Consider the following 12,159-nt stretch of genomic DNA (forward strand, 5'->3'; position numbering starts at 1 on the left):
TCCCTGCCTCTGGCAACTGCCAGCCTCAACCCCACCCCATATCTAACCCATTCACAACTTCACCTCTTGACTTCCTCTACGGGCAAGTCTTACTTTGTCAGGTTCAACTCCGACTCTTCCATGAAGCCCTCGGGGCTCACTCCAGGCCCCCCAACCCCACCCCACTCCCCAGCTCTAAGCAGGAGCTCAGAAGGATGGCTCACCTTCACCTGGAAGAAAGCGTCCTGGGCACAGTACCGGATGTCACAGGCGGTGATGAGGTCCACACCTAGGAGGTAGAGGCCAGGGACGCTGAATGACCACCAGAACCAACCCCGCCCCCCAGGACATGTGGCTGCCTCTTGGGACAGAGTCTGGCCCATGACAGAGCTGAGGCTGGAGGCCAGTGGCCGCAGCATTGGGGCAGCAGCCCGACCCGGGGAGCACCCGAGCAGGAGGACAGCCACAGACTCACCTCCGCCAATGCAGCCCCCGTGGATGGCAGCAATCACAGGCTTGGGGCACTGAGAGGGAACAGGAAGAGTGGGGTCAGGGCTGGCCCAGGGGAGGCGGGCATGGAGGGGGATGCCCTCCAGCCCCCTAGAGTCACCTTCTCGATGACGCTGAAGGTCTCCTGATATCGAGTGATGATGTCACGGAGGTACCAGCTGATCCGGGCCACATCATCTCCTTTGGGCTGCAGGATGTCCGAAGCCAGGTCCATCAGGTCAATACCTGGTGAGAAGGCGTGGAGAGCTCACCCAGGCCCCCAGGCCCCACCCATTGCCCCAACCAGGGGTCAGAACCCAGGCGCAGCAGGTTCGAACCCCCAAACCACCAAGGCAGAAAAAACAACTCACACAGGACTTGGTGAGGGATTGCATGTGGAGTGGGAAGGAAATAAAAGCCAGCATTTGTGGAGTCATAACTCACTGAATCCTCACAACAACCCTACCAGCTAGGTCCTATTACTATTTGTGTTACCGATGGGTAAACTAAGGCACAGAGAGGTTAAACACTTGCCCAAGGGGTCACACTGGCTGGTGAGTAGTGTGAATTATTTAAATTAACTCATTAATGTTTTTGGAGACAGGGTCTCATTCTGTTACACCAGCTAGAGTGCAGTGGCATGATCATGGCTCACTGCAGCCTCCAACTCCCAGGTTCAAGCAATCCTCCCACCTCAGCCTCCTGAGTGGTTGGGACTGTGCCCAGGCTGGTCTTGAACTCTCGGGCTCAAGTGATCCTCCTGCCTCGGCCTCCCAAAGCACTGGGATTACAGGCGTGAGCCACCATGCCGTGCCAGAGTGGGATTTTAAAATCTGGACCATGCAGCTGGCTCCAGAGACCATGCTCTTCCCCAAGATGCCAGACAACCCGGGACTCAGGGTCTGCGGCGTGAGCGATGCAGTCAATGGTGCTGCTGTTTCCTGAGATGAGAAACATCTCAGGATGCAGCAATTTCTGTGGCTCCAACTTCAAGATGATCCCGAATCTGACCTTTCCTCCATCAGTTGTTCTCCATGAGCCCGCCCTGCTCTCCGTTTCCACCTGTGTCCCCAGTCTGTCCCCACACGCAGCCGGGGGAGCCAGGGGACACCTTCTTGGGTCAGATGCTCTTGTTTTTGAGACAGAGTCTTGCTCTTGTCGCCCAGGCTGGAGTGCAGTGGCATGATCTTGGCTCATTGCAACCTCCACCTCCCGGTTCAAACGATTCTCCTGCCTCAGCCTCCGGAGTAGCTGGGATTACAGGCGCCCACCATCACGCCCAGCTAATTTTTGTATTTTTAGTAGAGATGGGGTTTTGCCATGTTGGCCAGGCTAGTCTCGAACTCCTGACCTTGTGATCCACCCGCCTCGGCCTCCTAAAGTGCTGGGATTACAGGCCTGAGCCACTGTGCCTGGCCCAGACCCTCTTTTTCCCTCCTGTCGCTATTAGAACAAAATGGAACATCCTTGTTATGACTACCCTGCGTGAACATCGTTCACAACCTAGTACTTTGGGCACACTGCCCTCCAACTGTGTGTGTGTGTGTGTGTGTATGCACATGCATGCGTGGACAGGGCTGCTGCAGTGTTACAGGATCTTCTCGGTGAGTAGGTGACCTGGAGTAATAGGAGGTGACCTGGAGTAAATAAATATCCAGAGGAGGCCGGGCGCGGTGGCTCAAGCCTGTAATCCCAGCACTTTGGGAGGCCGAGACGGGCGGATCACGAGGTCAGGAGATCGAGACCATCCTGGCTAACACGGTGAAACCCCGTCTCTACTAAAAAATACAAAAAACTAGCCGGGCGAGGTGGCGGGTGCCTGTAGTCCCAGCTACTCGGGAGGCTGAGGCAGGAGAATGGCGTGAACCCGGGAGGCGGAGCTTGCAGTGAGCTGAGATCCGGCCACCGCACTCCAGCCTGGGTGACAGAGCGAGACTCCGTCTCAAAAAAAATATCCAGAGGAGGAGAGGGAGGGAGCCAAGGACCTTTGGGCTGACAACTGTCCCTCCCTCTTCAACAGCCACACACCGACTCCTTCACTTCCTTCAGCCACAGCTCAAAGGTCACCTCCTTAGAGAGGCCCTCCCTGGCCAACCTAGCTAAACAGTGGCAGCATCCCCTGCATCCTGATCCCGCCTTACCTCTGGGCTGCATGGCTCCCTATCTTATCGCTATGTCCTTATCTGCTTGAGGGCCTGACTCCCTTTCTAGAATGTGAGCTCTGAGAACACAGGAGTTTTTGTCTTTCTGTCCACTGCTGGATCCTCTGTGCCTAGAACAGGGCATGGCACACATGAGCTGCTGAATAGGTTACCAATATAGACAACAGTCCCCGTCCTCGTGGGGAGGCAAAGGAATAAACAAATATTTTGGGGCTGGGCTTAGTGGCTCACACCTGTAATCCCAGCACTTTGGAAGGCAGAGGCAGGAGGATCGCTTGAGGCTAGGATTTTGAGAACAGCCTGGGTCAACATTGCAAGACCTCTTCTCTACAAGAAATGAAAAAATTAGCTGCACATGAGGCTGGGCGTGGTCGCCTGTACTCCCAGCACTTTCGGAGGCTGAGGTGGGTGGATCGCTTGAGCCCAGGAATTGGAGGCTAAGATGCGTGAGCTATGATCGCGTCACTGCACTCCAGCCGGGGCGACAGAGCGAGACCCTGGCTCCAAAATAAAAAGTAAAAAGAAAAGAATATGGCAGGACAGAGAGGTGAAAAGACAAGCGGTGGTAGGAGCCAGATCACTGCCTGAGGCCAAAGTCCCCCTTACTTTTAACCAGCATGCCAGCTACTGAGATGACAGACATTGAGCAGTTAAAGAGCAAGGACTCTATGGCCAGGCAGCCTGAGTTCCAAAATCCCAGCTCTGCCACTTACAAGCTGTGAGAATTGGGTAAGATTTTTGCTCTCTCTGGATCTGTTTCACCTTTAAACGGGGCTTAGAGCGAAACCTGTCTTGTGGACTCTGATTGGAATTAATTGATATGTTTAAAGTGCTTAGAAAGGGGCGTGACACACCGTGAGTGCTGCATAATTGTGGCCAACTTTTTCTTTCTCTATTTAGTAGGTCTACTCTATTACTGGGTCATGGCATGACCCGCTGTTTCTTCTTTCTGGCCTTCGGAGTCTTGCTGCTTAAAAAAAAAGACGAGACGGCTGCATTCAGCTGGGAGCTGAAAGATGGAGAACCTGGGACCGGCACAGCCAGAAAAGAGCCTCATCTTTCTGTTCTCAGACATGACCTCTATGAGAGCAAGGGGTCAGGAATGGGGGCTGCCTCCCGATTCCACATCTCCAGCACCCAGGAGGGGGCTCTGGCCCTGGACTGTGTCACTGAATGTTTGTCAAATGAATGAACAAATAAACAAAAGGAGGAACAGAGCAAGATGCAGAAAAAAAGGAGGAGGCTGGGCGCGGTGGCTCATGCCTGTGATCCCAGCACTTTGGGAGGCCGAGGCAGGAGGATCGCTGGAGATCAGGGGTCGAGACCAGCCTGGGTAACATAGCAAGCCCCGCCTCTACAAAAAATGCAAAAACTAGCTGTGCATGGTGGTGCACACCTGTGGTCCCAGCTACTTGAGGGGCTGAGGTGGGAGGATGGCTTGAGCCCAGGACACCACGGCTGCAGTGAGCTGAGATTGTTCCACTGCGCTCCAGCCCGGGTGACAGAGGGAGACCCTGTCTCGAAAGAAAGAAAGAGAGAGAGAGAGAAAGAAAGAAAGAAAGAAAGAGGAAGGGAGGGAGGGAGGGAGGGAGGGAGGAGAGGTAGTCGAGGGAGAGGATGGAGGGAAGGGAGGGAGAGGAGGTAGGAAGGGGAGGGAAAGAAAGAAAGGGACCTGGGAAGATGTTAATGGACAAAACAGAAAGAGTTGACTGTCTGTCTTCCCCACTGAGTTGGGAACGCCATGACCGCAGGGCCTGGGACTGTCTCAGTCACGACTGGGTTCCCAGCACTGGGCTCTGGGCCCTGTGCAGAAATCAGTGTGGGAAATATTTTGCTTCTGGTTCACTCCTAAAGGGCCGACCCTCCCACGGACAACTACATACTCTGGCTGGACAAGACACAAACAATTATCTGAAGGCACGGGGCAGATTCTGGAGGGAGTGGCGCTCGGGAGAGGGGCAGAACACTCCCTCGGTGTTTTTGAAAATGGTTTTGAAAGCTTTCAGCCTGAGGCCAGACTGAAGTTGGGCTTGAAGAGCCACAGGATAGAGTCCGAGGGGACCACAGCTGCCGGGAAGTGAGGGGGGATATTCCAAAAAGGGCAGAGCCAGAGCGAGGAGTCCCGAATTCTGTGTATCACCTCTGTCCTAATCTCTTGCTGGGAGATTTATGTTTTTGTTGTTGTTGTTTTGAGATGGGCTCTTGCTCTGTCGCCCAGGCTGGAGTGCAGTGGCAGGATCACAGCTCACTGCAGTTTTGACCTCCCTGGCTCAAGCCATCCTCCCACCTCAGCCTCCAGAGTAGGTGGGAGTGTGGTCATGCAGCACACCCAGCTAATTTTTGTTAGAGACGAGGTCTCAGTTTGTCGTCCAGGCTGAAGAATTATTTTTTTAATCTTTTGCTGGGGGTGCACGTATGGTTTGTAAATCAGCAAGAGGCCAGGCATAGTGGCTCACGTTTACAGTCCCAGCACATTGGGAGGTCGAGGCAGGAGGATCGCTTGAGTTCAAGAGTTCAAGACCAGACTGGGTGACATAGCAAGTCCTCACCTCTACAAAACAATAAAAATAAAAAGAGAAAAACCAAAAAAACTCATTCCAACTAAGCTACCAAAACAGGAAATTCAACATTTTTTTTTTTTTTTTTTTTTTTGAGACGGAGTCTCGCTCTGTCGCCCAAGCTGGAGTGCAGTGGCCGGATCTCAGCTCACTGCAGCTCCGCCTCCCGGGTTCCCGCCATTCTCCTGCCTCAGCCTCCCGAGTAGCTGGGACTACAGGCGCCCGCCACCTTGCCCGGCTAGTTTTTTTTTTGTATTTTTTAGTAGAGACGGGGTTTCACCGTGTTAGCCAGGATGGTCTCGATCTCCTGACCTCGTGATCCACCCATCTCGGCCTCCCAAAGTGCTGGGATTACAGGCTTGAGCCACCGCGCCCGGCCGGAAATTCAACATTCTTTGGACTTATATGATAGAATCCAGAATATCCACATCTTATTCTTATATCCCAACATCCAGGAAACAATCCAAACTAATTCAAAATAAAAAGAAACAGGGAAGTGAAGCCATTTTCTTTTTTTTTTTTTTGAGATAGAGTCTTGCTCTTGTCAGCCAGGCTGGAGTGCAATGGCGTGATCTCAGCTCACTGCAACTTCCGCCTCCTGGGTTCAAGCCATTCTCCTGCCTCAGCCTCTCCAGTAGCTGGGATTACAGGCACGCACCACCATATCTGGATAATTTTTGTATTTTTTAGCACAGACAGAGTTTCACCATGTTGGCCAGGCTAGTCTTGAATTCCTCCTGACCTCAAGTGATCCACCTGCCTCAGCCTCCCAAAGTGCTGGGATTACAAGTGTGAGCCACTGAGCCCGGCCTGCCATTTTCAAGAAAAAAGATAATAAGGAGACTGACCCCAAGATGACCCAGATGTTGAGATTAGAAGACAAGGATTTTTTTTTTTTTTTTTTTTGAGACCGAGGCCTGCTGTGTCACCCAGGCTGTAGTGCAGTGGCGCCATCTCGGCTCACTGCAACCTCTGCCTCCTAGGTTCACGCCATTCTCCTGCCTCAGCCTCCCGAGGAGCTGGAACTACAGGCGCTCGCCAACACGCCCAGCTAATTTTTTTGTATTTTTAGTAGAGACGGGGTTTCACCGTGTTAGCCAGGATGGTCTCAATCTCCTGACCTCGTGATCTACCTGCCTTGGCCTCCCAAAGTGCTGGGATTACAGGCGTGAGCCACGGCGCCCAGATTTTTTTTTTTTTTTTTTTAAGTAGAGATGGCGTTTCACTGTGTTAGCCACCGCGCCCGGCCAGAAGACAAGGATTTTAAATCAGTCATTATAACTATGCTCAATGGCAGGAAGAAAAACATGCATGACAAAAAATAAATAAATGACCAGGCACAATGGATCACTCCTGTAATCCCAGCACTTTGGGAGGCTGAAGTGGGCAGATCACTGAAGGCCAGGAGTTCAAGACCAGCCTGGCGAAAATAGTGAGAACCTGTCTCTACCACAAATATAAAAATTAGCCAGGCATGGTGCCGGTTGCCTGCAATCCCAGCTACTCGGGAGGCTGAGGCAAGAGAATGGCTTGAACCTGGGAGGTGGAGGTTGCAGTGAGCCGAGATTGTGCCATTGCACTCCAGGCTAGTCAACAGAGTGAGAGTCCTTCTATAAAAAAGAAAAAAAAAAATTAGCCAGGCCTGGTGACAGGCACCTGTAATCCCAGCTACGCAGGAGGCTGAGGCAGGAGAATTGCTTGAACCCAGGAGGCAGATGTTGCAATGAGCAGAATTGTGTCACTGCACTCCAGCCTGGGTGACAAAGCGAGATTCTGTCTCAAAATAAATAAATAAATAATGAACCAAATGGGAATTGGAGAATTGAAAACTACAATATCTGAAATTTAAAATCAGTGGGTGGTACCTGGGCGCAGTGGCTCACACCTGTCATCCTAGCACTTTGGGAGGCCTAGGCGGATGGATGACCTGAGGTCAGGAGTTTTAGACCAGCTTGGCCAACATGGTAAAACCCCATCTCTACTAGAAACACAAAAAATTAGCTGGGCGTGGTGGCAGACGCCCGTAATCCCAGCTACTCGGGTGGCTGAGGCAGGAGAATCACTTGAACCCAGGAAGCAGAGGTTGCAGTGAGCTGAGATTGCGCCATTGCAACAAAAGCGAAACTCTGTCTCAAACAAAACAAAACAAAACAAAAAAATCTGGGTGGGCTTTACAGGAGAACAGAGATGAGGAAAGAGTCAGTAACTGTGATCAGTGGAAATTCTCCCATCTGAAGAACAGGTCAGTGGGTCAATCCAAAGATCCAACTGACCTGTAACTGGAAATCAATGAGTGAGTTGCAGAGTTGCATGAAAGCATGTTATTATATTATATGCTGACACAGCTATAGACTGAGAGGTTAAGCATGTTCTTCATGGCCATAGATCCAGGATGGAAACCCAGACTTCAGAGCCTATGATCCCGACATGTTCTGTTGGACTAATTTTCATATTTGAATGTTTTAAATTAGGCCTTTAAAAAAAAAATGATAGGGCTGGCCATGGTGGCACCTGCCTGTAAACCTGGCACTTTGGGAGGCCGAGGTGGGAGGATGGCTTGAGCTCAAGTATTTGAGGTTGCAGTGATTTATGATTAGGCCACTGCACTCCAACCTGGGTGACAGAGCAAGATCCTGTCTCCCAAAAAAAAAACCACACACACACAAAAAACAGATAAAACTGTAAGTTAGGGGTTGGAGTGGTGGCTCACGTCTATAATCCCAGCACTTTGGGAGGCTGAGGCAGGCAGATTATGAGGTCAGGAGAGCGAGATCATCCTGGCCAACATGGCGAAACCTCGTCTCTACTAAAAACACAAAAATTAACTGGGCGTGGTGGCCCGCGCCTGTAGTCCCAGGCAGGAGAATTGCTTGAACTCGGGAGGCAGAGGTTGCAGTGACCTGAGTTTGCGCCACTGCACTCCAGACTGACAACAGAGCAAGACCCTGCCTCAAAACAAACAAACAAACACAACAAAACGAACAGCAAAAAAAGTGTAAGTTAGAAGCTGCTTAAAATCCTAATTAAGAAGCACTGCTCCACTGTCTATTGCCAGGAGCTGGGAAGGCTGGTAGGGTGTGTGAAGAGCGTCTGGTACCTGCAGTGAACATTTTTCCTGCACCAGAGATCACCACCGCCCGACAGTCAGCGTCTCTCGAAATCTTGTTGAAGCACTCTACCATCTCTCTGTGAAGCAACGAGTGAAGGGCTACAAATGGGGTGGGAATACCCTGCCCTCATGTCCATCTCCCCACAAGGTTCCACTCTGGCTCAGTCCCGCAGCCCCCGCCTCCCCCAGCAGGCAGGCCTCCAGGATCTGCAGGTCACACCTCCAGAAGGCCTTGTTCATGGCATTCCTCTTGTTGGGCCGGTTGAGCTGGACATGCAGAACGTGTTTCTGCGCAGATGTCACACGAAGGGACTCATAGCTGTGGTCTGGGGCTTCCTCTTGTGCAGAGGAGCCAGTGAGGCGAAGGCTAATACTGAGGCCCGAGTAGTTGGAGGCTGTCAATCCTGCGGAGAAAGGAAGAGCCTTTGATGACCCCAGACTCCAAGACACAGGCCTATAGAATTAGGGAGCCCTTCAAAAGGGAGCACACGCACCCCTGAATTTTGGGGACTCAGGCCCTTCGTGACCCCGGATGGGCCTCCCCGTCCTACAGCTGCTATAACAGCACGACAGCGCGATACACCACCATAAGTCAAGAGGTGACTCACGCCGGCTCAGTAGGTCGCGGAGTCTGCGAGAAGCCACTATCCCCGCCGCCATCGCCGCCGCCTTCGTCTACAGCGTTGGGACCGAGTAACCCACCAGTTAGCGGAAGGGGCGGGCACAAACGGCCGCCATGTTGAGCGAGGGCACCGATGCCGCAGCCTGACAGGCAAAGACGCCGTTCTCCCCGCCATCTTTACTAAGGGCAGCCGAGTTCCGGTTGCCTTACATAGTTAGAGCCAAGCTCAGAAAAGGACCCTTTGCCCCAGTGGGAACCTGGCCTGAGAAAATAGCTCCTGCAACGGTGTGAACCCGGGAGGCGGAGCTTGCAGTGAGCCGAGATAGAGCCATTGCTCTCCAGCTCTCCAGCTTGGGAGACTCAGTCCAAAAAGGAAAAGAAAATAGCTCCTGCTAAAGTTCATGACACCGCTGTTTCATAATGGTGGAATAATTGGCGACAGCTGAAACGTCCAAGGACATAATGGCAGCAGAGCTTGTCATCATGCATGTGTATATATCATGTTAACTAAAAATAAAACTTGCATTACTGTGAGTTTACCCACGTAAAGGAATGAGTACAGACGGGCCAACATTAAGCGCTGACTGTATATGAACTCCCACCGGGAGGTCGTACTGTTTCCCACTATATGCAGAGGAAACTGACTCAGGCACGGGAAGACACGAGGTTCAAGGTCTCTGGGCTTCAGAAGGGCTAAAGTAGGATTACATGGTTCCAGAGTTCATATTCTTAGGCCGGCGCGTGGCTCACGCCTGTAATACACTTTGGGAGGCCGCGGCAGGCGGATCACCTGAGGTCAGGAGTTCAAGACCAGCCTGGTCAACATGGCGAAATCCCGTCTCTAGTAAAAATACAAAAATTAGCTGGGTGCGGTGTCCGGCACCTGTAATCCCAGCGGGAGGCTGAGGCAGGAGAATGGCTTGAGCCCAGGAGGCGGAGATTGCAATGAGCAGAGATTGCGCCACTGCACTCAAGCCTGGGTGACAGAGCAAGACTCCGTCTCAAAAAAAAAAAAAAAGTTCATGTTCTTAAAAAAAAAAAAAGCGAAACTCTCTTGGTAAAAGCCAGCTATCCGAAGGCATAAAAAGTACTTTAAAACTGCTGGCTGGGAGCGGTGGCTCACGCCTGTAATCCCAGCACTTTGGGAGGCCGAGGCGGGTGCATCACGTCAGCAGATTGAGACCATCCTGGCTAACACGGTGAAACCCCGTCTCCACTAAAAATACAAAATATTAGCCGCGCGTGTTGGCGGGCGCCTGTAGTCCCAGCTACTTAGGAGGCTGAAGCTGGAGAATGGTGTGAATCTGGGAGGCGGCGCTTGCAGTAAGCCTAGATAGCGCCACTGCAGTCCAGCCTGGAGACAGAGAGAGACTTGGTCTCAAAGAAAAAAAAAAATTAGCGGGGCGTGGTGTTAGGTGCCTGTAATCCCAGCTACTTGGGAGGTTGAGGCAGAAGAATTGCTTCAACCCAGGAGGCAGAGGTTGCAGTGAGCCAACATCATGCCACTGCGCTCCAGCACTTCAGGCTGGGTGAGAGAGTGACTCTGTCTTAAAAAAAAAAAAAAAAAAGTATAGCTGGACATGCTGGACATGCACAGAATACAGCATATGTATATAATATCTCTGGAAGAAGACTCAAACTGTTAACAGGAAATGAAATTGGATGCTAGGAGAGAAACTGGTAAAATTCACTTTTTTTTTTTTTTTTTTGGAGACAGAGTCTCGCTCTGTCGCCCAGGCTGGAGTGCAGTGGCCGGATCTCAGCTCACTGCAAGCTCCGCCTCCCGGGTTCACGCCATTCTCCTGCCTCAGCCTCCCGAGTAGCTGGGACTACAGGTGCCCGCCACCTCGCCCGGCTAGTTTTTTGTATGTTTTAGTAGAGACGGGGTTTCACTGCATTAGCCAGGATGGTCTCAATCTCCTGACCTCGTGATCCACCCGTCTCGGTCTCCCAAAGTGCAGGGATTACAGGCTTGAGCCACCGCGCCTGGCCTAAAATTAACTTCTTATCACCTTGACTGGCTTAAAAACAATAAACCCTACTTGATTTTATTTATGGCTGCAAGATGAGTGTAGTTTTTCCTTGTCTAGAGATTGAAAGTTCCATAGTGAAGCAAAAGTTGTTTATCTGCTAAATGACGCTTTTGTGACGTCATTAAATGTTAACAATGTAAGGCCGGGCGCAGTGGCTGACGCCTGTATCCTAGCACTTTGGGAGGCCGAGGCCGGTGGATCTCAGGAGTTTGAGACCAGTCTGGCCAATATAGTGAAACCCACTCTACTAAAAATACAAAAGTTAGCCAGGCATGGTGGCATGTGCCTGTAATCCCAGCTACTTGGGAGGCTGAGGCAGGAGAATTGCTTGAACCGGGAGGCAGAGTTTGCAGTGAGCTAAGATCGTGCCAGTGCACTCCAGCCTGGACGACACAGCAAGACTTTCTGGGGGAAAAAAAAAATTCCCAACTACTTGGGAGGCTGAGACAGGAGAACCACTTGAGCCTGGGAGGCGGAGGTTGCAGTGAGCCGAGATTGTGCCATTGCACTCCAGCCTGGGTGACAGAGCAAGATTCCATCTCAAAAAAGAAAATTTTATTCACACTAAATTCCCAGTGTGGGTTATTCTGAAGCACACATGCATAAACTTCAAGGTTTGTGAACTGCTCCTCTGCAAGTCACCTGTTCCCTCCAGTAGCAGTCAAAATCCTTCAACCAGGATCCTTCCAGGTGGTACCCCCCATTGCAAGGCATCTTCACAGGTTTGCATCTATACAAGTGGGAAGTTATCTACCATATGTTGCAATTATATAGATCCTTTATGTCTTGAGACATGGTCTGGCCCTTTTGCCCAGGATGGAGTGTAGTTGTGCCATCACAGCTCAAGCGATCCTCCTGCCTCAGCCCCTATGAGTAGCTTGGACTATAGGCACAGTGCATGCCACCATGCCCACATTTTTTTTTTTTCTTTTTTTGAGATGGAGTTTCACTTTCATCGCCCAGGCTGGAGTACAATGGCACAATCTCGGCTCACTGCAACCTCTGCCTCCCAGGTTTGAGTGATTCTCCTGCCTCAGCCTCTTGAGTAGCTGGGACTACAGGAACGTGCCACCATGCCCAGCTGATTTTTATTCTTTTAGCAGAGACAGGGTTTCACCATGTTGGTCAGGCTGGTCTCGAACTCTTGACCTTAGGTGATCCGCCCACCTCAGCCTCCTAAAGTGCTGGGATTACAAGCGCTTGCGCC

General features: G+C 51.5%; 1 protein-coding gene across 1 annotated transcript in view; it reads right to left on the reverse strand.

Moving 5' to 3' along the window:
- Positions 1 to 12,159, reverse strand: part of ECH1 (enoyl-CoA hydratase 1) — a 72,690-nt gene that overhangs the window by 1,418 nt on the left and 59,113 nt on the right. The window contains exons 2-7 of the mRNA XM_050769260.1: positions 8,906 to 8,976; positions 8,518 to 8,701; positions 8,286 to 8,374; positions 590 to 714; positions 455 to 503; positions 204 to 268 (exon numbers count right to left, since the gene is read on the reverse strand). Coding sequence (XP_050625217.1) covers positions 204 to 268; positions 455 to 503; positions 590 to 714; positions 8,286 to 8,374; positions 8,518 to 8,701; positions 8,906 to 8,957 — 564 coding nt within the window. The 5' untranslated portion in view covers positions 8,958 to 8,976. The remainder of the gene's footprint in view (positions 1 to 203; positions 269 to 454; positions 504 to 589; positions 715 to 8,285; positions 8,375 to 8,517; positions 8,702 to 8,905; positions 8,977 to 12,159) is intronic.

The sequence above is a fragment of the Macaca thibetana genome, chromosome 19 (genome assembly GCF_024542745.1).
Source record: "Macaca thibetana thibetana isolate TM-01 chromosome 19, ASM2454274v1, whole genome shotgun sequence".
Lineage (NCBI taxonomy): Eukaryota > Metazoa > Chordata > Mammalia > Primates > Cercopithecidae > Macaca > Macaca thibetana.